This window comes from Danio rerio, chromosome 4 (assembly GCF_049306965.1).
Source record: "Danio rerio strain Tuebingen ecotype United States chromosome 4, GRCz12tu, whole genome shotgun sequence".
Lineage (NCBI taxonomy): Eukaryota > Metazoa > Chordata > Actinopteri > Cypriniformes > Danionidae > Danio > Danio rerio.
The window spans coordinates 6,893,293-6,917,506 of record NC_133179.1 but is presented as its reverse complement, the minus strand read 5'-3'; the positions used below and the strand labels follow the sequence as shown (position 1 = coordinate 6,917,506).

General features: G+C 37.5%; 1 protein-coding gene and 1 long non-coding RNA gene across 14 annotated transcripts in view; one reads left to right on the top strand and one right to left on the bottom strand.

The window, feature by feature from the left end:
* Nucleotides 1–24,018, top strand: part of foxp2 (forkhead box P2) — a 147,703-nt gene extending 123,685 nt beyond the window's left edge. For 7 of the 13 annotated variants that reach the window (XM_073946070.1, XM_068219630.2, XM_068219628.2 and 4 more), the window contains 8 exons: nucleotides 2,914–2,997; nucleotides 7,339–7,549; nucleotides 8,024–8,100; nucleotides 8,229–8,330; nucleotides 10,923–11,044; nucleotides 11,177–11,246; nucleotides 11,849–12,060; nucleotides 20,535–24,018. In XM_073946070.1, the coding sequence (XP_073802171.1) occupies nucleotides 2,914–2,997; nucleotides 7,339–7,549; nucleotides 8,024–8,100; nucleotides 8,229–8,330; nucleotides 10,923–11,044; nucleotides 11,177–11,246; nucleotides 11,849–12,060; nucleotides 20,535–20,679 (1,023 nt within the window). In that variant the 3' untranslated portion in view covers nucleotides 20,680–24,018. 13 annotated transcript variants of the gene reach the window in all.
* LOC141381570 (uncharacterized) overlaps nucleotides 1–24,214 on the bottom strand; it is a 70,943-nt gene that overhangs the window by 43,057 nt on the left and 3,672 nt on the right. The gene's annotated exons all lie outside the window — the stretch shown is intronic.

Sequence of the window (24,214 nt, the reverse complement as noted above, 5' to 3'; positions counted from 1 at the left end):
TCACGGGCCTTTATAATTGAATCATGGTTTGTGCTTATTTTCTATCCCGTCCAATTAATATGCGCGCATCTGGGCTGGACTGTGTTAATTAAATACACTTTGCACCTGAAGGAACCTCTAAAGAGAGCCACTATTTTCAGTAGCTGGAGCGTGACCTTATTAAGGTGTCACGCTGGCGAGATAATGAGAGCAGTGATTGAGGGATGCTATTACTCGCTGCGGCCATCTCTCCCGCCAGTTAACGCTCTTTACCTCGCACCTTCTGGTGCATCATGGGATGCACTTTATGTGGTTAAAATCCATCTTTCTTCTGGTCATTTCCAATAAATAACAGGTTTGGCTTGCGGCGTAATTGTGGCTTGCGTCTTTGTTTGCATTTTGCACAAAATCGCCTTTGTAGTACGGATTGCTTTCTGACCGAGGCCCCTCTAAGCCTCCGTGATGCCCATCTGAATGCAAGCCAAGCGTTCCCCGCAACCTTTAAAGGTTTTTACGCTCGGCAAAACCGCCCTATTTATTTGTTGGGCTCTTGAAACAGAACGATGAATAATTCTTGTTTATATGTAAAATAACAGAAGGACATCACGATTTCTCTCTTGACTTGTTCTCTTGTTCCCAAAGCCAGAGTGCTTACACTGTGACCAATTACAGAAGCACTGCTGTTTTCTGTCCTTCTGGGCTTCTTTTTTTTCCTCCTCGTCCTCCGTCAGTGGTAATGAGGCCCGGTTCAGAGCTCCAATGCCGGCTCGCTAGCGGAGTTCAAGGCGGTGCGCTGCGCGGGCTGGTCCCTGTCACTCTCTCTGAGTTAGATTGATGATAACAGATCGCCGGGGCACTAACTGGACCTCGGAGGACCCGGGAGGAGGCAGGGAGGCGGGACCAACTGGCACTCTGTTTGCGGGACCCCTTCACCTTTCGGCAGCTGCTAGATCCAGTCCAGCCCTAACAGTGTCCACAGGACTTTGAGTCGACGACCAGGACCCTCTAATTTATGGCCTGAGTAGCTTGTTACTGTCAGAGCTTTGCTGACCTAAATTCTGCTATTGACAAAAAGATGAAGTGCTATTTGTTTCCGGTGACCTCCGAGCACCACCTTCAGCTCTCCATCACTGTGCCAGGAGGAATGCTTCTCTTATCTTTGCTTTAATCTGCCTCGTTGTTTCTCGACTGGCTTTGCTTCAAGACCTTAAGTGTTCAAAGCTGTTCAAAACTGATAGCAAAATTAAGTCTTATGTGAATGCATCCTCTTTTTTTTAACAATTATTATATTAGGTTATATAAATTTCCACACTTTAATTTAAGAAATAGTTTTTTTTTATAAAGCACGTTTCATACACACTGGTAATTCAAAGTGCTTTACAAATACTGGAATAAAAGAAACATTTAATACAAGCATAATAAGATAAAAATAAATAATAAAAATTATGAAAATGTGTTAAAACATGTTTTCAATAGATGAAAAAGAAAAGAAAGACATAATATTGTCATCCTTGGGACGTAGCACAGTGCTCCTTCAGTAAAGGCACAGCTAAACAGATGTGTTTGAAGTCTTGATTTGAATATGCCTAATGTTGGAGCACGTCTGATCACTTGATCCACTCATCAATAAGCCACTTAACACTAGAATCGCCGGAGGTTGCTGTATTTCTATAACTGCAAATGCGGGTAAATTTTACCTTGCACAAATTTTGTTTCGACATTGCTATAAAAAAGCTGTTTTTCTCCACTGTTAACAAAAAATGTCTAGACTCAAGAAAATATCATTTCGGGATAATAATAAGATTATTTTAGGAGAAGGTTATGAGTAGGTTAAAATATCTACATTTGAGCCATCATACTCTGATGCATAACTTATTTCTCTAAACTCTCCACCATTCACTGCATTTTGTGTTTTAAAAGCTCTACAAATCACCTTCTTTTAGTCATTGTAACTTTACTTAGTTATTATTACCACTAATTCAGTGGGTAAAACTGAAAGTGAATTTAAATTGAATTTAAATTTATGGAATGGGATAGCCCTTTGAGATGAATCATCTTATTTTCGAGGGTAAAAGTCATTGGTGAGTAATTAAAAACATAAGCAGCGCATAAATACAAGCACTTTTTTATATTAGTAGCTTTTGACCCACATTGGCGCTTATAGGTATAAATGTTCCACTGATCTGTTTTTATCTAAACAATATTTATTATCTGGGAATTGTAAATAATGCAATTTTAGTAAAAGTCAATGACTGGGAGGCTTGATTGTTTTATTAAAGGTCTGTTTTATACATTTGAATAACAGTGATGGGTAAAATTGACCCCATGGAGGTTCTAGTGTTAAAATGATGAGTGCTCTAAGCAAATGCTGTTAAAATGCCTAATGCTGCTTATTAATATCGCCAAGCCTGTTCAAATAAGTAGCATATTTAAAGTTTTTAGCACGTGATATATTGTGTAATATGCTAAATCTGACTGTTCATAACCCAATTATAACTACAAATATTACAATAACATTACTAACTGACTGTCAGTTTGCTATATTGAAATGTTGTGATGCATCTTGCCCTTTAAAACATGCATGAGTGTGTTTATTGTTTAGTCCTGACTATACTCAAGTGTATGCTTAAGTGGATTTTTTATCAGCGTTTAACATTGTTGTTGTGCAGCCGTCCATGACCCCATCAAAACAGACCTCCAGCCTGTTTGTTTTCAGGTCATGACCCTCTAGTGGAAAACCCTTGCTTTTTTATTTCCCCCATTTCTTTAAGGCAAGCTTAAGGAAGCCAGTCCGGCCGTATTCAGGATTTATTACAAGCAGACAAGCTCGATAACAAGATGTATTACCGTGGTAGTCTGGGGAAAATCACTCATTTCTAAAACTGGTCTTGTTTTCTTTCTTCTCTCTCTCTCTCTCCCTCTTTCCACTAACAGCTTTCTAAAGAACGCGAGCGTCTTCAGGCGATGATGGCACACTTGCACATGAGGCCCTCAGAGCCCAAACCATCACCAAAACCGGTGAGTGCATATTGGTACGCGTACAGTAAACAGGACTCGGATGGTAAATGAGCTCTCTAAACACGGCTGGAGGGCGAGAGGAGAATGGGATTTGTAATGCCTGCTTTCTTGGGACCCTATCAGGGCCGAGAGAGCATTAAATCATACACCCGATCTCAGCCAAAAAACGCAGAGCCATTACACTCTGATGGCTTTAGCACGGCAAACAACCTGTTGGCCGGTAAAAGCTGTTTAGCACCGCGACCGCAGACACACTTAAACTAGGGGGGGGGAAGACGTTTCGTTGGAGAAAAAACAAACAGTTTGAAATGATAGATGAAAACTGCGGGACGATGATCTGTGAAGAAATAACCCGTAATCTGTAAACATTCAGAGATATAGCTGTGTATTTGAAGGGATAAAAAATAGAGCGGTATGTGAAAAAGACTCATTTTTCTGGATCCCTGTAGATTATATTTCCACCCAACCATTAATCAAACGCAAAATACACTGATTGTTGTGCTTGGAAATGCAAGTGTTTACAAATGCGAGTAGGCTGTGCTAAAATATTATTTATTGTAATTATTTATTCAATATATTGCAGGGGGAAACATTGTTAGAGTGTTAGAGCAAATAGCTAATTTCACCAGCATAAATTTTCCCTACTCATCACCTCCCACCGTATAAAGCAGGATAATCACAAGACAGAATAATTATCCTGTAAATCCATCAGGAATCGATTGCTCACCTCTGTCGATTTATTATTCAGTTTTTTTTTTCCATCCTCAGATCTCCAGCAGCTCGGCGAAATCGACTCTAATAAAAAACGTTCAGCCTATAATCCATGGCCGCATATGAATGAATAATATTAATGAAGTATTACATTACATAAACGGCACATGAAAGGACTGCTAATTGCATTTGATGATGAGCAATTAATGAAGAGTTCTTAAATAATCAGCGAGGGTCTACGTTTCTTTTTTTTTTCCCCAGCTCTTTCCTTTTTGTCTTAGTGCAAGTGTCTGGCTCTCGCGAGTGCTTTAACGTTATCGCTTTTGCAGGTACAAAAGAGAACACGTGTATCCTTTCCGCACACAAGAAAAGGATGTTAAAGATAATACGGGGGTACTTTCACGCCCTCATACGCACAGAGAACCATCCCACACATTTGATAAATATTAATAGTGCGGATTTATTAGCACGACAAAATGAGCAGCGGCAAACCCTCAACAGCTATCAGTAGCCCAACACAAGGTGCTGGTACACTGTTATACGACCCCATTTAAACTCTGAATGGCACTTCATTAAATGTTACCTTTTGGCCATGCCATGGATGGCTGAAAATCAAAGTTACCAAGGCTGCTAGTCCTGAATAATGAGGGGCTCTTTTCCCCCCCCTCAACCCCTTCCCTCTCAGCCAACCTTGAATATATATTCAGATGAGCAGCGGTAGTAAAGGGCTGATCCCTGTGTCTCATTCACTCCTGCTCAGTTAAGCTTTAATAAATTCCATTTTGCAAACAGCGGTTTGTATGCCTGCAAACATGTTACGCTTGTTGCCATTACCAGGTGAGGAAAGGAAAGGAAAATCTTGTCTTAACATTTTAAATATACATGCGGCACGCTGCCTATTTCCCCACTCACTCACTCACTGATAGGATTTATTATGAAGTGCTTTTCTCCAGTGTTTGGCAGTGTATCAAAACCTTTTTAGATTAGAGTACTGTGTAATTACCTGCTGATGTGGTGGTTTGGCCGCAATGGGAAAGATATTAAGAAGGACAATCCTCAAATCTGGTGCCGTGACCCGGGCTTGGGCGAATTATGCAATGTGTTATACACATCAAGCTGAGTTTTTGACAGCAAAGATGGAATATATCAGCAATTCAGCACACAAAAAAAATTATTTTATATCATGTGACAGCTACGTTTATTAACATAACGTTCATAGCATAATGTGTTTCTGGTAATCAGAAGATGTTATTATTAATGCAATTAATAATAAAATTATTTTTTATGCAATTAATTCATAAATTTTTAATAATATGCACTAATGAATTGTTCATAATAAGACCAGGTACCCGCTGGGTGTTCTGGTTTCCCCCACAGTCCAAACACTTGCGCTATAGGTGAATTGAATAAGCTAAATTGGCGTAGTGTGTGTATGAATGTTTACCATTACTGGGTTGCAGCTGGAACGACATCCACTACATAATAACATATGCTAGATAAGTTAGTGGTTCATTCCGCTGTGGCGATGCCTTATAAATAAAGTGAATAAGTCGTATAGAGGACTAGTTACATGTTTAGAAGTAAATAGTTTAGAGTTAATTTTGGCTTCATGTTGACATTAAACACACAAGTATTTACTTAGCATATGACGTCAGAGTGTCAAAAACACAACTGTTTGCCCTTTTCCTAAGACGTCCCTCTCGTGCTGTGTACTGAGTACTGTGTATTTACCTGCTGATGTGGTGGTTTAGTCACAATGAGAAAGATATTAAGAAGGACAATCCTCAAATCTGGTGCCGTGACCCAGGCTCTGGCGAATTACGCAATGTGTTATACACATCAAGCAAAGCGGTTTTTGAAAGCAAAGATAGATGATATCTGCAATTCATCACACAAAAAAATGTATTTTATGTAATGTGACAAAGCTACGTTCATTAGCATAACGTTCATAGCATATCGTCTTTTTGGTACCTATATTGAAAATTAATTATCAGAAGATGATAGTATTAGCGAAGTATGTTTGTTTGAGTTTTTTATGCATTTAAATAATACATTTTGAATATTATGCACTAATGAATTGTTCATAATAAGACCAGGTACGTGTGGGTTTTCTCCAGGTGCTCTGGTTTCCCCAACAGCACAAAGTTGGCAGGGGACGATAACCGGTTTCAAGGTTTACTGTGGTTTGGAAGAGTCAAGTTTTTAAACCTGGTAGAGTTTTACCGTTTCGAAGATATATGTAAGGTTTTTTTTGTCTTGTACAGAAATCTGTGTTTTAATGAAGATAGCAGATATCATTTATTTATTTTAATTATGTAGCCTGACATGTTTACTGTTACAAAATATAATTTTTTCCTAAAATAAACTATACTGTGTTTAATGGGCAAAAGGTAGTTGTTTTTTTAACCCCAAAAATTTTAAATAACTTATTTTATAGTAGTAATCACAATACCATGATACTGTGAAACTGTAATATTTTTATCCAAGGTTATCATACTGTCAGAAACCTTTACCGGCCCATGCAAGACATGCACCGAAGGTGAATTGAATAAGCTAAATTGGCCGTAGTGTGCATAAATAAGTGTGTATGAATGTTTCCCAGTACTGGGTTGCCGCTGGAACAGCATCCACTGCATAAAACAGTTCATTCCGCTGTGGCGACTCCTACTTAATAAAGGGACTAAGTGTAAAAAAAAAACAAGTACATGTTTAGAAGTAAATGGGGTTAATTTTGGCTTCATGTTGACATTAAACACACAAGTATTTACTCAGCATATGACGTCGTAGTGTCAAAAACATAACTGTTTGCCCTTTTCCTAAGACGTCCCTCTGGTAGACAGCGTGTCTCTGTCATTAATTTCCTTTCAAGGTCTTAGTTCCAGTCGTTAGCCAGGATTCTACATTCCCCAAGAGGAGTCATTGATTTCTTGCGAAGTGGTATAGCGCGTGCCACTCTCTGTGTTGGCATTATCTCATTATCGTTAAGTGGAGCTGTAATTGTCTATAGAGCAGCAGCGCAGTCGCCGGCTTGACATTTCATTGTATTTATCAACACGTGCCACAAACGGTTGTTGATGTCCAACTGGCGGTCGTTTTCAATCTCGACAGCACCGGAATTCTGCTTGCCAATTTGCAATTAAGGCAATTTGGTTTGAATATGCAATGATGTCATTACCATTCAGCAAAATTAACAGTGAGACTAAAGGTCAGGGATTTATTTTTTTTTTTTCCACTCGAAGGGAAGTTTGGACACGAAAATAGATATCGATTAAAAACTTGACTCTCTGTTTAAGTGGTACGACAGGAAGAGAGCGAGACCGATCACCAGTAAGGCACCAGGTTATGGCAGCAAGCCAGGTGATCACTTCTCACTGCGTGCATGTGTGTGTGTTTTGCATCCAGGGAGCTCTTACGGGATAGAGATGGGGCCGGGATAACTCACAGCCTGATCATTAGATAATCTTTAACAGCGTGCTCTAATTAGAATTCTTATGATACAATTTCATCCTGTAATTAGTGCAGATTGGCTGCTTCCTCCTTTGCTTATTAGGGGAAACACAGCTGTAGGAAAGAGCCAGCACTCATTTCAATCTCTCTCTCTCTCTCTCTCTCTTTCTTCCTCTCCTCTAGTTGAATCTGGTCTCCAGTGTCACCATGTCAAAGAACCTCCCGTCCATCTCACCCCCAAATTTACCTCAGACGCCAACCACGCCCACTGCTCCAGTCACACCTCTTTCCCAGATGCCCCAGGTGCCCAACGTTCTCAGTCCCGCCAATGTGCCCAGCATGGGTGCCATGCGGAGACGCCACACCGACAAATACTCCATGGCCTTGTCCTCAGGTTCGAAGATGTTTTTCTTTTTATTCAGACGATGCTAAAATCAAACCATCAATATTCAACGCATTTTAATTACAGACAAATATCAACTAATGCAGTATTCAAGAAAGCATGTTCTTGTTTGATGTTTATATTTACTGGTCTTCTGCAAGTGTTGGAAGCAGCAGGGAGGGCATGAATTATTCAGACACATACAAAATATCGACGCAGGCTCTAATTTCACCAGCGTGTTAATGTTTAAGATTTCTCCAGAGAGAGATTAATTAAAAATGTATTTAGTTGGACATGTAAAATGCTGATTTGAGGTGTCCCCCCTCCCTCTAAACTCCGTCTCTCGTTTTAATTTGATAAAACTCTGAATGAATTCCTGGCAGAGACGAGTTTAGCAATCATCCCAGGTGGCGACACTGTTATTTATTTCTCATGTATTTATTTATCTGCTGCTTACTTCTTCCTTATTTGTTTGCCTTTTTACAGAAATCGCCCCAAACTACGAGTTTTACAAGAACGCCGACGTCAGGCCGCCGTTTACTTATGCAACCCTCATCAGGCAGGTGAGTGGGAAATAAATTAGCTTTAGCCTGATTAGATTGTAATTAATTGGCGCTTGAATTAAGTCTGGGTGAGAGCGCCTTGACGCACTCCAGTCTCTAACGCAGCGCTTAATGGCATCTCATCGCAGGCTATCATGGAGTCAAGTGACATGCAGCTAACGCTCAACGAAATCTACAGCTGGTTCACGCGCACCTTCGCCTACTTCCGACGCAACGCCGCCACCTGGAAGGTAATGTCCTTGCAAGGCTTGAAAGTGACTTGGGGGGCGATTTGCAGTGATCGTCCCCCCCCCCTTTTTTTTTTTACTACCTCCTGAAAAGCAAGAATTTTCTCTTTATCTCGCTCGCTCTCTGTGACAAGTGAAAGAATAATTCAGCCTCTGATATCGTTTTCTAATTCGGTGCAATTAATAGGCGAGTCTTGATGGGGAGGTGTGCGCTCTGACGCGCTAATTACTAACCAGCCACTCAATCATCAGCACCTTTTGTTAGACGTGGCGTATTACTGCTTTCTCAGTGTCTCCTTTTCATCCCCCCCTTCTACCCTGCATATTATTGGTTAATTACGTTGAAATATGGCTGTTTGCCTTGTAGACGCTCGCCGATACATCCCTTTTCCTTGTTGTTGTTGATGTCGCCAAGACAAAAACTCAAGGAGAACAAGACAAATGGAGTGAGAGGTTAAGACCCGCCTGGATCTAAAGCGCTAATGCTCCTGTCAACTAAGAAACACACTTTATTTCCCGGGACAAAAGGCCCCATTTGTATCTCTGTCCCAACAAATACATTGTCAGACGGGGATGAAAAGAAATGGAGGGTACAATAAAAACCATCCTCTATTTTTAGACAAGGAGAGCTCAGCGAGCTTCGATAAGATACACTGGTGGTATTTTTCCTCTTCTATTTTTACGCTGGTCCTCTCAAAGGTTTCTCCGGCTCTCATCAGCATGCGGAGCATTTCCCAGCACTAGATTTAGCAAAGTGAATTAATTTGGATTTGGCTTGCTAATGATGCTGGTGTATGATTACAGCTCCACAAGGGTGTGCAATAGCTCCCCGTACAGATGCATGCTGGGCCACGACTCATTTGCTGCTGGAGCGCTTGCGTTTTTAAGCATTTTACGGCCACATATGCGTCCCTGTTTCCAGCTCTTATCGAGGAAATATTTTAATCTGGTCCCGCCTGTAACAAAGAAGGGCTTTCGCCGTATTCGGGTCCCTCCTTCTACAATAGCAGAGCAGGAATTTCCATTCGGAGCCTCCCTACTCTTTTGTGAGGGCCGGCTGGTGACGGGCTTGTCATTTGATTAACAGAGAGAATTTTTAAAAAGGAATGAAAGGTGATTTAATATCTGTGCTTGGTCTCATCAGCTCAGCTTGGGGATCGAGCTCTCAGCCCCGCCAGCTTATTAGTTATAACTATATAGCATGCATAATAAAACTGCTCATTTGCTCATTAATATTAAAATTATCATATTCAGAGCCATGGGCATTAAGATCAATCAAATCCTGGGATTTTCAGGTCAGATGCGAGATCTGCTTATGAGGGTTTTTTTTTATATTCCTCTCTCTCTTTTCTTAGAGCAAAAAAACACCCGCCCCTCAAATAAAACATGAAAAAAATGTAATATGAGCAAAGGTTATTATTTGGCTTCTTTGCTACATCTTTTAATTAGATTCTTTTATGGCCACGTGTGAGACTCCCTGTATTTCTTTATTATTATTATCATCATTTTTCAACCTTCTTGATCATGATTGTACGATGTTTGCTGGTCAAATTGTTAAGTGTAATGGGTAAATATTAAGGCGTTTAATCTTTAGAATTAATTGTAGAATGATTATTAATCATATTTGAGACATAAGTGTGTACAACATTGAATAATTTGGAATATTATGATTTTAGTATTGTATTTTAGTATTTAGTATAGATATTATGACATTAGTCTAAAGCAGATGAGCCCAAAGTAGGGCCCGCCGCCCAGAGTTGGCCCATTGAAACCTTTGGTTTGGCCCACCATCCCATCTGAAAAGAGAGAGAGAATAATGGGGAGTTGTTTTGGGTTGAATGCCTTTAACAGAGATTGTCATTTCAATTGAGGAGCTACAAAAATGAATGTTTCAATTAAATCTTTCATATGAATCAGACTTTTTAAATGTAAATACTGTCGGCTGACAGATAGAGGACAATGCACAAGAGATCGGTGAGCAAATCAAGGCAAAGGCAGGAGCAACTCGACTTGTGTATTCAGCATTGAACTTCATTGTGTTATGAATGGGATTGTTTATGTTTTGACTATAATAAGATCATTATAAAATGTAAAAAATGATACTGCATCATTAATTAATAGTTAATAATAGTTAATAAGATTTCATTTGGAATATTAGCAAATAAATTACCCATGGCAAAGATAATGTAATACGGTTTGGTATTTGTCATTGACCCATGAACATTTCCAGCTTGTTATCAAACTAATTCATAACTGTAACACGAGGCTCAAATAACTCAACGATAAAACAGCTATAATAAGATTATTTATCAATATTTTGGCTTCGCAGAAGCTACAGAAATTAATAATGTAAAACAGGAAATACGTTGAGACCATTTGTTTTGTTTAAATCCCTCAAAATTTCACTTCGGCCCACAGCCCTCAATCAAGTTTGGTTTTTGGCCCTTTGTACGAAAAAGTTTGGGCACCCCTGGATTAGAGGTTTTAAAATAATTATCATTATTATTATTATTAGTAGTAGTAGTAGTAGTAGTAGTAGTATTGACAAAACAAAGATGCATGATTAATTGTGTACGATTTGTGCTTGTCCAACAGAACGCAGTGCGACACAACCTCAGCCTGCACAAGTGTTTCGTCCGAGTAGAGAACGTGAAGGGCGCCGTATGGACCGTGGACGAGATGGAATACCAGAAACGCAGGTCACAGAAGATTACAGGGTACACACACACACACAAACATGCATGCATGCTTGCACACACACGCACCCACACACAAAAACATTATCTGTCTGTCGTTGTTCATCATTTGGTGTTACAGTCAAGCTAATGCACTTTTACTTTTGTATTTAGGAGCCCGACGCTGGTCAAAAACCTGCCGTCCAGTCTGGGTTATGGGGCAGCTCTTAATGCCAGCTTACAGGTAAAATGTGGCTATGTGTGTGAGGTTGGCACAGGCAGTGAGAGTCTAGAAGGACACCGTGTGGCAGAGGCAGGAAGCTTCTCTGCCAGCCGGCCTCAGATTGATAGCAGCCTGTGCAAATGCGAGGGCATAATCATTAATATTTATCCAAACTGTCATAAATGATTTGGCTTCGCAGTGTCGGCCAGCGAGGTGCTCGTGGCAAAAACTTTAAAATTTAATTACTGTATATAACTTTAATGTGCAGGAGGCAAAAATGTCAGGAGTCTTTCTTTCGTTTTTTTTTTTTTTTTTTTCTTTGACTGTTTTGAGGTAAAGTTTTGGACGGTTTCATTATCATGTGGGTGCTCTGGCTTTCTTTATTCGCTGTTCATTTGAGGCCTGTCTTGTAAGGTGAAAAGATTGTTTTTGCAACTCAGAAACTTTCCCGTTGTTTTTTTTTCCTGCCACTTTGCGGCAGTTTTCATCTGTTTTTTATCATACGGAGAGAATCTTCAGCAGTAATTTGGAAGTGACTCGGAAATTGGAGATAATCTAGAAGTTGTCATGCTGACTGCTGAATGCTGCAGTTGAACTATTTTCTCTGTCTGTTTCTCTCATAGGCTGCGTTGGCGGAGACCACTTTGCCGCTTCTGGGTAATCCGGGCTTGATGAACAGCGCGTCAGCTATGATGGGAGCAAGTCCTCCAGTAATGATGAGCGGCAGCCCGACCGGACTCTTACAGGGAACCACGCATGAAGAACTCAACGGCACACTAGACCACCTGGACACCAATGGACACAGCAGTCCTGGATACTCCCCACACACCCACCTGTGAGTTCGCTAAACAATTCAATCCATTTTTATTCCTTTAGCGCTTTTACAATGTAGATTGCAAAGCAGATTAACATAGAAGTTCTAGTCAATTGAAACTGTGTCCGTCCAGATTTTAGAGCTGAAGTTCAGTTTAGTTCAGTTCAGTGTGGATTAATTTTAACTGCTGAAAGTCCATACACTGAAGAACATATCTATCGCAGCTCCACAAGTCCCAAACCATGCAAGCCAGTAGCAATAGTGGCGAGGAAAAAAACTTCACCAAGTGTTAAAAGTGAAGAAAAAAAAAAAAACTCGAGTGAATCCAGGCTCAGTTAGGCAGAACCATTTTTCAATACTCTTTACTAACTAACTAACCAACCAACCAACCAACCAACTAACTAGTAGCAAGGCAGGGCAAGTTTATTTATGTAATGCATTTCATACACAATAATAATTCAAAGTGCTTTACATAAATAAGAATAAACTAAACAAAATACAGTATAAGAAATAAAAACAACAAAGAATAAAAGCTATTGTATATACAAAATGCCTTAAGTCAAGGGTGTCCAGCATAGTTTAGCTCCAACTTGCCTCAACATACCTGCCAGGAAGATTCTAGTATATCTAGTAAGAGCTTGATTAGCTGGTTCAGGTGTGTTTGATTTTGGTTGGAGCTAATCTCTCCAGAATGCCCACTCTTCGCGACCGAGTTTGGACTCCCCTGCTTTAAATGTATGAAAAAAAAGGCCTTAAGATTATTTAATTGGATTATAAAATGTAGGTTATTGTTTGATTGGCTAGTGTATATATACATATATATATATATATATATATATATATATATATATATATATATATATATATATATATATATATATATATATATATATATATAAACAACACTATAATTTAATGAAATATTATTTTAAAATGGATTTGTGCATTAAATGGAAATTTGAAAATGTATTCGTGGTCAATTTTAATGTTACCTATTTTCCTATTTTAATGTGACTTATTTCCAAAATTTCCATAGGGATTTTATTGATATATATATATATATATATATATATATATATATATATATATATATATATATATATATATATATATATATATATATATATATATATATATATATAGCAGGAAAAACCCTATAACTGGAATGAAATATTATTTTTTATTATATATATTTTTTATTATTTTTTATTTATTAACGCAATTACATGGAAAAAAAAGACCGCATTTTGATGTTAAATTATATAAAAATGACTTAAGGAAAAATCTAGCATCAATTTGGATGTTATATTTAAGACTCAAAAATAATTAATTCTAAAATCTTTACTATTGAAATAATACTGAGGATAATATTATAGCAATTACACTGTATCATCTTAATATTGCAGTATAATTTTAAATGAGTATATCACTAAGAGAACAGTAGCATAAATACTTGCAAGCTTCCAAAACTACGTCTAACCTTAGCGTGCTTAATAAATAAATAAATAAATAAATAAATAAAATGATGCAGACCTTAGGTTAAGTGTACATTTGGTTCTTGGATTACAGCTCTTACCTATAAATAGGAAAGAAGCAAGCGGCTGCCATAATTATAGATTCCCCTTGTAATTACTCCACTGTCTGTATCGTCGAGGTTTAGATGTTATATTTTATGCACGACCGTTCCTATTAATATTTAGAAGCTAACTATATCATTAATTACTTTAAAAATCTTTTTGCCTTTCCATCTTTTTTAATGGCTGGCAGAGAATGAGAGAGAGAGAGAGCAGAGGCTGATGAAAGATTAATGCGGTGCCGCTCGGTCACGAATGGTGATCTAGAACATGTGCTCGTGCTCTAATCAGTGATGTCACTCATGCTGGACGGCCCGGTGTTTACAGAGCCAAAGATAGCAGCGTTAAGGGCACTCGGAAGTGTGTCAGACTCGCGCATCTGTGCCTAATGCCAACCCAAAGACCCTATTAGCCAGAAAACACACGACGACGTGCTTCCGAAATGTGTGTTAATAGGGAATGTGTTTGATCCAGAAGTGGGACAGTATATAGTGTGAAGTGGGCCAAATCGGAGATCCAGACAGAATCCCTGTGTATTCACTCCCTCAGGTTATTTAAGTTTTAATAACCGACAGTTAAGTCTGGTGTGTGTGGGGTTTTTTTTAGACCCCTCTTTTTTTTTCATGTTTTCTCTCCTTCTGGCTGAAGCAATAAGACATGAATGCTCAGTAAAGGTAAAATCTCTCTTACATGACCTCTACATGGCCAAAATGGAAAATGTGTGTTTTGCGCGTGGCTATTTCTGGGCTGCATTTAATAATGAAGAGGCTAAAGAGGACAACATATTCACATTTTGTCTCTTGAGAAGCTGAACAATTGGAGGAAGCTTTCTCTGAACATGTTGCATTAATGATATCTGTGTGTGCAGATATGTGTGTGTGTGTGCTGCACTTATATTATTTTTGCCCTATTCTGTTTTCTGTGGTATGGTAGTTTGCTTTTATGCAATCTAAATATGATTATAACCTAATATTATATTCAATTTGAAAGAAATATATAGTATAGTAATTATACAGGACATAATTAAGTATAGAGATTATGTTTCTTTACTTTAGGGAAGTTATTGGAATTTATATAATAATATAATATTTCTAATAATAATAATATATATAATAATATAAATACATTTTTCATCAGGTTTCACTTTGAAATATGTCACTTTAGCGGAGTATAAAGTGGGATTTAAACTGCTAGTTGACTTTTAGATTTATTTATAAGCAAGATGTGCATTCACATTCAAGTTGTTGCTTCTGAAACAACTTAACTATTAATGTTTTCTGGTTATTATTCAGAATATAAATGAATGTAAATATTTTTTAGTTTCTTCAAATATAATTTAAAATAAATGTATGATGCTTCTTTACTTAAGGGAAGCAAAACCGCTGAATGTTTCACAGTAATTATTTAGAATACAAATACATGTTTGATCAAGTTTCACTTTAAAAAATATGTCACTTTAGGAAACTAAAAATGGTTGCAAACTGAAATTTACTAAAGGTTTTAAGTCATCTCTCTTTAAATTCATGTTGTTGTGCCATAATACAATTTGAATATGGAAGTTTGGCGTAATTATTCACAATATAAATAAATGAAAATGCATTACAGCATGAAATAATTTATTTAATAAATGTATATGTATATATACATATATATATGTATATATGTATTAATGCATACAATAGATATGAATAATCTTTATTATTCTTTTTAAATATGAATAGTAGGAGAGGAGCATTCATATTCATACCCCCAAATTTTACTTTCAATTATAAAAGCCTATAATTAGTCACAATTAAAATAAATACACATTTACAAAGAAACAAAATATATACTTTATACTTATACTTTATACTTCAAATTATACTGAAACTATATTAATACACTGAACAAAATATGATTCATTGGATTGGCTAAATTATTTAAAGGTAAGTGGTTGCAAACATTTTATATTACTAAATTTAATTTGTTTCAATTCAGCATATATAAACTGTTTGTAACCACTTACTTTAAATAATAAAAAAAAATTCTGTATATATTTGCTCATCTTTTATCAGGATTTGTTCTGAAATAAGCCATTTTAGATAAGTAAAGGGATACTTTAAGATATAATGTGTGTTCACATAATATTTAGTTTTATTAGAGCAGAAATAAATCCTTTTTTTAAATTATTTTTTTCATCAATATGTATTGGAATATCTTGATACTCTAGATATAAAATATATACTGCAGACCCACTTAGATTCAGTATTCCAGAAAGCCATATCATAAACTATTAAAGCAACGCACACATTAGAAATTGTCGGTGTTTGCTGTCATGCTCATGTCTGATCATTTTAGGCAACAGAAGTGTTTTTACTCAATCGCTGTGCCACACACACACACTGGCACAGACTCAGGCTCCAGATTTCCTCATGCCAGCCTCTCATTAAACACTAAATGACTCATCCTGACATCTTAATACAGTGGAGAAGGGACGGCAAGGACTAATCATTTCTCTCTTCCTCCTCCGACCTCGCAAGCAAGCCGCTGATTTATAATTAATGCAAATGAAAGCTGTAAGCCATGCTTCTTCACATTAGGAGTAAAGGCCTGTGTCGCGCTTAATGGCCAGTGGAACGTCCGACCGGCCGGGATCATTTGTCTCGCAGTAATATCTTTTGAGCGTATCTGTTTGTTAGCGTACGATAAATGTGGACGGGGAAGCGGTAGATGAGCGCTGATGGTCAACGGTGACTTTTATAGGCACATTAAACATCAGTTTGTGACAAAATAAATGTTTATAAACATTTTAGCTCTGTGACGGTGATGCCAGTTAAATGAGCAGATATATTATAATAAATTGCAGCGACTTTGTTATTAAATCACAGCTGAATATGCTAGTGTTAGAGATTAAATATATTTATAAATCACCTTTTTTTGGACATTGTAGCATTTTCATGACAACTCAGACTTTATTTCAGTTTAATGATGTATGCTGAATTTGTGCATATTAAATAATGAGTAAAACTGGAAGAGAAGTTTAGTAATGAGAAGTATTATAATGAACTCGTATCTCATGTTACAGTTTATAACATGATTTTAACAAGATTTGAAATTACAGCCTATAATTATAAAAGAATTAATACATTTTTGCGGAATATGTCAGATAGTGCAAGGCATGATGGGAATTTGTCACCCAAAATTATGTTGTTTGTTACTGAATAATAGTCTTTAAGTGTATGTCAGATTGCTGTTTTTAAATATGCTGTTTTATATTGCAAAATAGATGTGTTTAAAACATTCTAGTGCCATTATAATTTATATAAACGTTATAATTTATATTAATATAATTTATATTTATAATAACTTATTAGAATTTGTAACATTTTTGATTGCAAAACTGATCTTTTTGAAGATTTTTGCATCATTATTTAATTCTAAAATGGCTAAAAATGAGAACAAATAGTTTATGCAGATTACAAATATACAATATTTATAAAATCAATAATATCTGTGTTTAAATATGGTGTCAAACATTCTAGTGCCATTTTAATGTATATACATGTTAAAAATGATTAGAATTTGTAACATTATTGACTGCAAAACTGATCTTTATGAAGATTTTAGCATCATTAGTTATTTCTAAGGTGGCTGGAAATGAGAACGAACAGTTTATGCAGATTACAAATACGCAATATTCATAATAACAATAATATCTGTCTAAATGGTGTCTAAAACACTGTAGTGCCATTATACTTTATACACACACACACACACACACACACACCACACACACACACATATATATATATGTTAAAAATAATTATAATTTGCAAAATTATTGATTACAAAACTGATCTTTATGAAAATTTTAGCACCATTAGTTTATTCTAAGCTGAAAATGAGAACGAACAGTTTATGCAAATTACAAATATACAATATTTTTATATAAACGATATCTGTGTCTAAATGATGTCCAAATGGTGTCTAAAACATTATAGTGCCATTAAACTTCATATATATGCTACAAATGATAACAATTTGTAACATCATTGATTGCAAAACTGATCTTTATGAAGTTTTTAGCACCTTTAGTGTATTCTAATACAGCTGAAAATGAGAACGAACAGTTTATGCAGATTACAAATATACAATATTTATAATATCAATATAAGAAAGAAGTTTGTGATAGTTACTAATGTCCTTTATAGCAGTGTTCCTTAACCCAGTTCCTGAAAGCACACCAACAGTACACATGTTCAACCTCTCCCTAATCAAACACACCTTAATCAATTCATCAGAGCGTTAGAAGAGACTCCAAAACCTGAAATGAATGGGTGAGATAAGGAAGACATCCAATGTATGAAATGCTGGTGTGCCTGCAGGAACAGGGTTGGGAAACACTGCACTATTTTGTAACTAAATGTATATCTGCAAACATTATAATGGCGAATACAGCAGTAAAATGGAAAGGAAATTCTGATAAGGATTTCCATAAAATGATCAAAACCATGCAAAATTAGTCAAACGAATAGAGAACTATAGGAAGAGGCAATGAACATGCCAACTAGAGCATATCTTTCGCCAAGATTACACTGTGCGACGAGCAGACGCCATTGTGCCTGAATTAATTGCTTTAATAAAGGCTGGAGAAGTTTGCAATTGGTATTCGCAGGTATTTCTGGAGGGTGTGAAATATATCATTGTGGTGGTCCGGTGCTCTTTCTCTCTCTCTCTCTCTCTCTCTCTCTCTCCAGCAGACAGAAACATCCCGGTGCTTCCACATCTGAATATTAATCTATTTTGCTATAAATATTAAAGTAATCTGTACCTTTTAAAATTCTTTTCATATTCAAAGTTCCCTGTGCCATTGATGAGCGCGACTCAGGAGAGAGCGGCCCAGACACGGCCTAATACAGAGACTAGTTGATAAGGTTTCCACTCTCTCTCTCTTTTTCTCCAGTCCGGCGGGATTTCCTGATGCATCCGACGTGTCAGAAATAATTAGGTTTTGTCAGATTTATCATGGTAGCACAAACCTCTCTCCCTGCCAAGAGCCCCGAGATCATGTTAAGCCTTGTTTGTGTATGACAGAGTTATTATTCTTGTTAGTAACCTCACTTCCGCCATCTTTTTCCGTGTTTTCGCATTTATTTCTTCCCCACATTTATTGACAGTCGGTAAAGATATTCATCCATTTGGAGTTAAAAACATGGATCATGGTGTCCGAGGGAACTGGCAGTCTGAAGTTGATTAATGGTGGAGTCTTGCTGCAGGTTGTCTCCTCACTTGAGAAGTGCCACCGCGGCCCCTGCATATTAACGAAGGCCTGCACTTTCTATTAACAAGATAAAAAAAAAAAAAGCTCCACTCGTCCCCCACCCAGCCAACAACCGCACCCCCCCCCATCGTTGCTCCAGGGGGCGAGAGGATGAGAAATTCTCCATTATTTATAATGGGGCTGCAGCTACTCCTTTTTTCCCTTTTTAAATAGCAGGTGCCATCAGTAAACTTCTCAGCGGCGAGCATATTTTACTGTCAAAGCTTTCGCTTTTCCACATGCGCTTCATTAAGCGGGGTTTAATTGCTGTTAACTTTTCTGTTTTTGCTGTGTTGAATGCATGTGTTTTTGCACAGCTGATGAGTTACAGGTTTCAACTGATGTTCAATGAAATACAAAGCTTTTAGATGCTTTCAGGAATGCTTGCTTCTGATTGGTCAATCGCTATCTTTGTTTAATGATAGATTTAATTCATCTTTATTTCTATAGCGATTTTACAATGTAAATTGAACATAGAAGTTCTAGATTGAAACTAAGTCAGTCCAGCTTTCAGAGTTGAGGTTCAGTTTAGTTTAGTTCAGTGTGGTTTAATTTTCACTGCTGAAAGTCCAAACACTAAAGAACAAATCCATTGAAGTCCTAAACCAAGCATGCCGGGGCGACAGTGGCGAGGAACAAACTTCACCAATTGTAAAAAGAGCACGACCATTTTTCCTCTGGTCATAACAGATGTTACAATAGACTGCTGTATTTTAGTACAGTATAGTCATTGCAAATGGTCAAGATCTTCATTATTATTATTATTATTATTATTATTATTATTATTATTATTATTACTACTACTACTTTTACTACTAAGTAGCATTCAAAACTTTAGTGTCAGGTTAAAAAAATGGTTTATTTAAAAATATATTTAGAAAAGACACATTCAAATAATCAAACGTTTCATCATAAATAATGTGTAATGTTATCAAAATATACATTTTGTAAATTTGTAAATTAAAGTACAAACTTAACTCTGTACTTTAACATTATATTAATGCATTTAATCCTTACATTTATATCGTGCTTTATCTGAAGATTCAAGGCGCTTGAAACATTTTTGGGGGAATCTTCTCATCCACCACCAGTGTACAGCATCCACCTGGATGATGCAACGACAGCCATATTGTGCCAGATCCCACATCACACACTAGCTAATCAGTGGATAGGAAATAAAGTGATGAAGCCAATGGTTTGGGCATGGTTAGGTGACCATGATCAAAAGAGGCCAGTGGGCAAATTCTGGAATTTTTAATGACCACAGAGAGTCAGGACCTCGATTTAATGTCTCATCTGAAAGATGGAGCTTACTGAGCAGTATAGAGTTCTCTTCACTATACTGGGGCGTTAGGACCCAATCAGACTGCAAGTTGAGCCCCCCCCTGCTTGTCTCACAAACACCACTTATGGCAGCAACCTAGCCAAACCAAAGGAACATGAAAAAAAAATTATGAAAATTTACTGACATTGCAGAAATGCATGACAAATATTCATAATAATGTATTTTAATTCAAATAAACCTAGTTTTTTAAAAAACATTGACCCAATTTACCCATCTTTTTATCCATGTTCACTCAGGCCTTTTACTAAATTGTATTCTTGGTTATTTCTCTCATTAGGCCTCCCATTCACGTCAAGGAGGAGCCACTGAACATGGAGGACGAGGACTGTCCGATGTCACTGGTGACCACAGCCAATCACAGTCCTGAACTGGATGATGACAGGGAGCTTGAGGAGGGCAACCTATCGGAGGATCTGGAATGACTATTTTGCCCCACCCCTCCGCTGGGGCTCTGCCCCTTTCAGGCCCCGCCCCTTAACTAAACCACAAACGCAGCAAAAAGACTGGACGCAGCAGGCGGGAGTATTTATTTAGCATGCATCTGGAGACTGGCCCCGAAGAAAATCTATAGCGCAGATCTTTAGGGACCACAGATGGACAGACACGAGAGAGGTCTGCTTTTTAAAAACAAACATACAAAAGGAAGAACAACAAAAAGGACAAGATTTCATCCGAATCCGCTTGGCCAAATCACATAACGAACACAAGGCTCACGGAACTGAAGTGAAACGGGAGCGAGTGCGTTCTGTAGAAAGCCAGCGGCCACATATACTGCCAAAAAAACAAAACAAAAAAAAAAGAAGTTTTAAGTTTGTGAATATCCAAGCCACATTAGTCGTCGGTGTTAGATGCAATTGCTGGTTCAATTCAAGTTGTTGCTCTGTTCTTTTTTTGCACATGAAGTAGTATCAGAAATTTAGTGTCACTGCCTGTATGTCGACGAAATTTTAAAAAGGAAAAACCAACAAAAAAAAAAAGCTGTTTTCCGTTGTTGTTGTTGCTGTTAATTTTCCCCCCTCCTCCCTCATCACTGTTGTTTATGTTCCTCCCGCAAGCTTATGTTCATTCCGAGTCATGTTTGCGACACCACCAACTGTAAATGGCATTTCTTAAAGTCACGTCAATAACACAACCGTGGTATCAAGACTGTTGCAGCCGTCCAAAAAAAAAAAAAAAGTACACAAAAAACGTAGGTCTCGCTAGCAGCTCTGCTTCTGCTGAAACCGTGACGTGTGATTCAGTTGCATCTCAGAAAACACAACGCGTTTCTGCATACTCTTCTAGTCTCTTTACCTCCTTGTTCTAAAGCTTTGTCTACCTGCAGAGAGTCACAGGCAACAGCTAGAAACCAAAGCCAACACTATCAACGGCCAATAGCTTAGACAGAAGCCGCCAGACTCTTTGGTCAGTCTTCTGTGACTAGTACAAAGAAGCTTTTCCTTATTTCTTTTTTCACTAACTACCTTCGAATAACCTCTGGGATTATCTCCTTTAGCCCTGTACAAAGATTTGAAATGATTTTGCTGTAATTTGATCGACAGACGGAGTGCTCAATATGGCCTGGTGAATTCGAGCCAGGTAGAGCAAGAGAGCAGCTATAAATGGATCATGACCAAAATATCCATTCGTGGAAGTGCAGAAATTGAGTTTCATTTAGTATTATTTGCGTAAAGCATCTCATCATTGTTTTTTTTTTTTTTTTACTAGTGAAATGTACTGTTCATTGTGACTGTCCGACGTGTCATGTCTTATATCCGTCAATTTACTTCAGAGCCGAAACCGAAAAATATAGTAACCAAACTCTAAGATATCTAGTGAAGCCAAAAAAGTCATGATTTCAAGTCGATGTGAAATGATGTGGCTTGGTTATATTGTAGAAGCAAATAACAGAGCCATGACAGGGAAAGGACTCCCCTTTTCCAGCTGACGTTTGCTTTGCTCCATTGATTCAGACTCATTGTATAATTCATGGCTATATAGACACGAAGGTTTGTGGTTAGACCATGTATGGTGTATAAGTAGCAACCGGTTATTTTGAGGTAAAACAGGAAGTGATCGCTCACTTTTATTTGAACGTCGCTTACGTCATCGAGGAGAAGCGGTTGTTGCTTTAAAGTTCCTTTTCAGTCAGTCAAACCAAAGTTATACAGATTTCTGCCTCTACAGTTGAAAATAACGCAAAGCCTGTTTCCTTTTCTTCTTTCTCTTTACTTTGATTGTTCTCTAATGCAGAAAGCCCATTTGAAACGGATTACTGCTTTGTGTTGTAAACCGATAATGTCAAACTTTGTCTCTGTGTGTGTGTGTGTGTGTGTGTGAAACATACCGTGCAGTTGTTCCCGTTTTGTGCCAAACCTAGGGTTGGCTGCTAGTTTAGCGCACACGCAAACACACACACACACACTCTAATAAGACAGCAGAGCTGGATCCAGGGACAAAGCGTATCCCTTATCCTTTGCTGGAGTCAGCAAATTGACTTGAAGATGACATTCATAATAATTTTATGGCACCAAATATAAGGACGCAGCGTCTTTGAATAAGAAGATACAAAAAGGGTTTCTCCCACTTATCCAAAAAAAAAGGCTTCTACCTCTTCACAACACGAGAAAAAATGGCAGATTGCACGAGTCGCTAGAACGCCACCGACACATTTTTCCAACCCGATTCACGCTGGACCTCGCCAAAAGCGCCAGTTTACATTCCCAAAGGCAGATGTGGAAGGTTTGCATTGAACTAGTTTGTCCTCAAGACATTTGTAGAATGAATATGTAAAAAAATACCTGTAAGGGGATGATATTGTGTTCTTAAAAATGCATGTCTAAATTCATTTGGTGGACTGGAAATAAGAATTAATAAACACATATGATAAAAAAAAAATGTCAGGATGATGATGTTGATGGACTAAAGTGTGCATACCTCAGCTATACTGTTTCCGCGGGGAGATGATGATCGACAAAAGAAACTCTCAGCCACAGAATGCATATTACCTGTAGAGTTTGCATGGGTTTTTTGTAAAAACATTTTAAAAAAATGTCTAAAATAGTTGCTTGCACATAATACCAGAAGAACCTCCAGGTCGGCAATCTCCTTCAATAGATTTTAGGATTGTCCGGGATTTTTTCTGGGATGATTTTGTCTGTATTTTGATAATTGTGCATATTATGTAAAAAGATACGAGAAAAAAAAAATGTTGGTGGACCCATGAATTTACCAGACATTTTTTTCTAAGCTAAAAAGATCAGTGTTTTTCTTTTTTTCTTCCTGAAATTCATGAATTTTTACTGTTCTCTCATTGCTTGCTAAGAATAGCAAACCTGCTTTTTCCTGCATCTGCGTTGCGTAGCTGTAAGGCTTTTCCTAATGTGTGTATTTATTGCTTGTACCTCTGTGCATACGTTCTGAAGCATTACGTCTGGCAGTTGAGTCATGTATCCTTTCTAATAACTATCATTCTCTGGGAATATGATCCCCTATGTATACAGTAAATTGGAACTGTAGCAAAAACGAAAAAAAAAAACAAAAAAAAACATGTTTATGTAATTGGTGAATACCTTTTGGTTGTTTTTTTTGCCGTTTGGTTTGGTTTCGAAGAATCGAGACTGTTTTTTGATACTTTTCATTACCGTGTACTGTGTCCATATGTTACGGATTTCTGCGAGAGTAGAGGTCATGATTGAGAACTGTAACGGCCGTTATTATTTTCTGTATTCATGGCTTTTCACTGCTGAATAAAATAAAGGACCAAAACTAGGATTTGAAAAGCAACTGTCTACCTCCAACATCAGGGAGTTCTCACTTTTTGTACACATATATCTTTTATCCTACAAAGACGCAGCCTGTGGAAATGGGGCTGCATTATGCTTTTATGCAACGTGGAGGAATTCGTCGCAGGAACTTAAAAACAGCTCTGAGAGAGAGAGAAAAAAAAAGAGAGGCGGGAAAAAAACAATAAAAGTT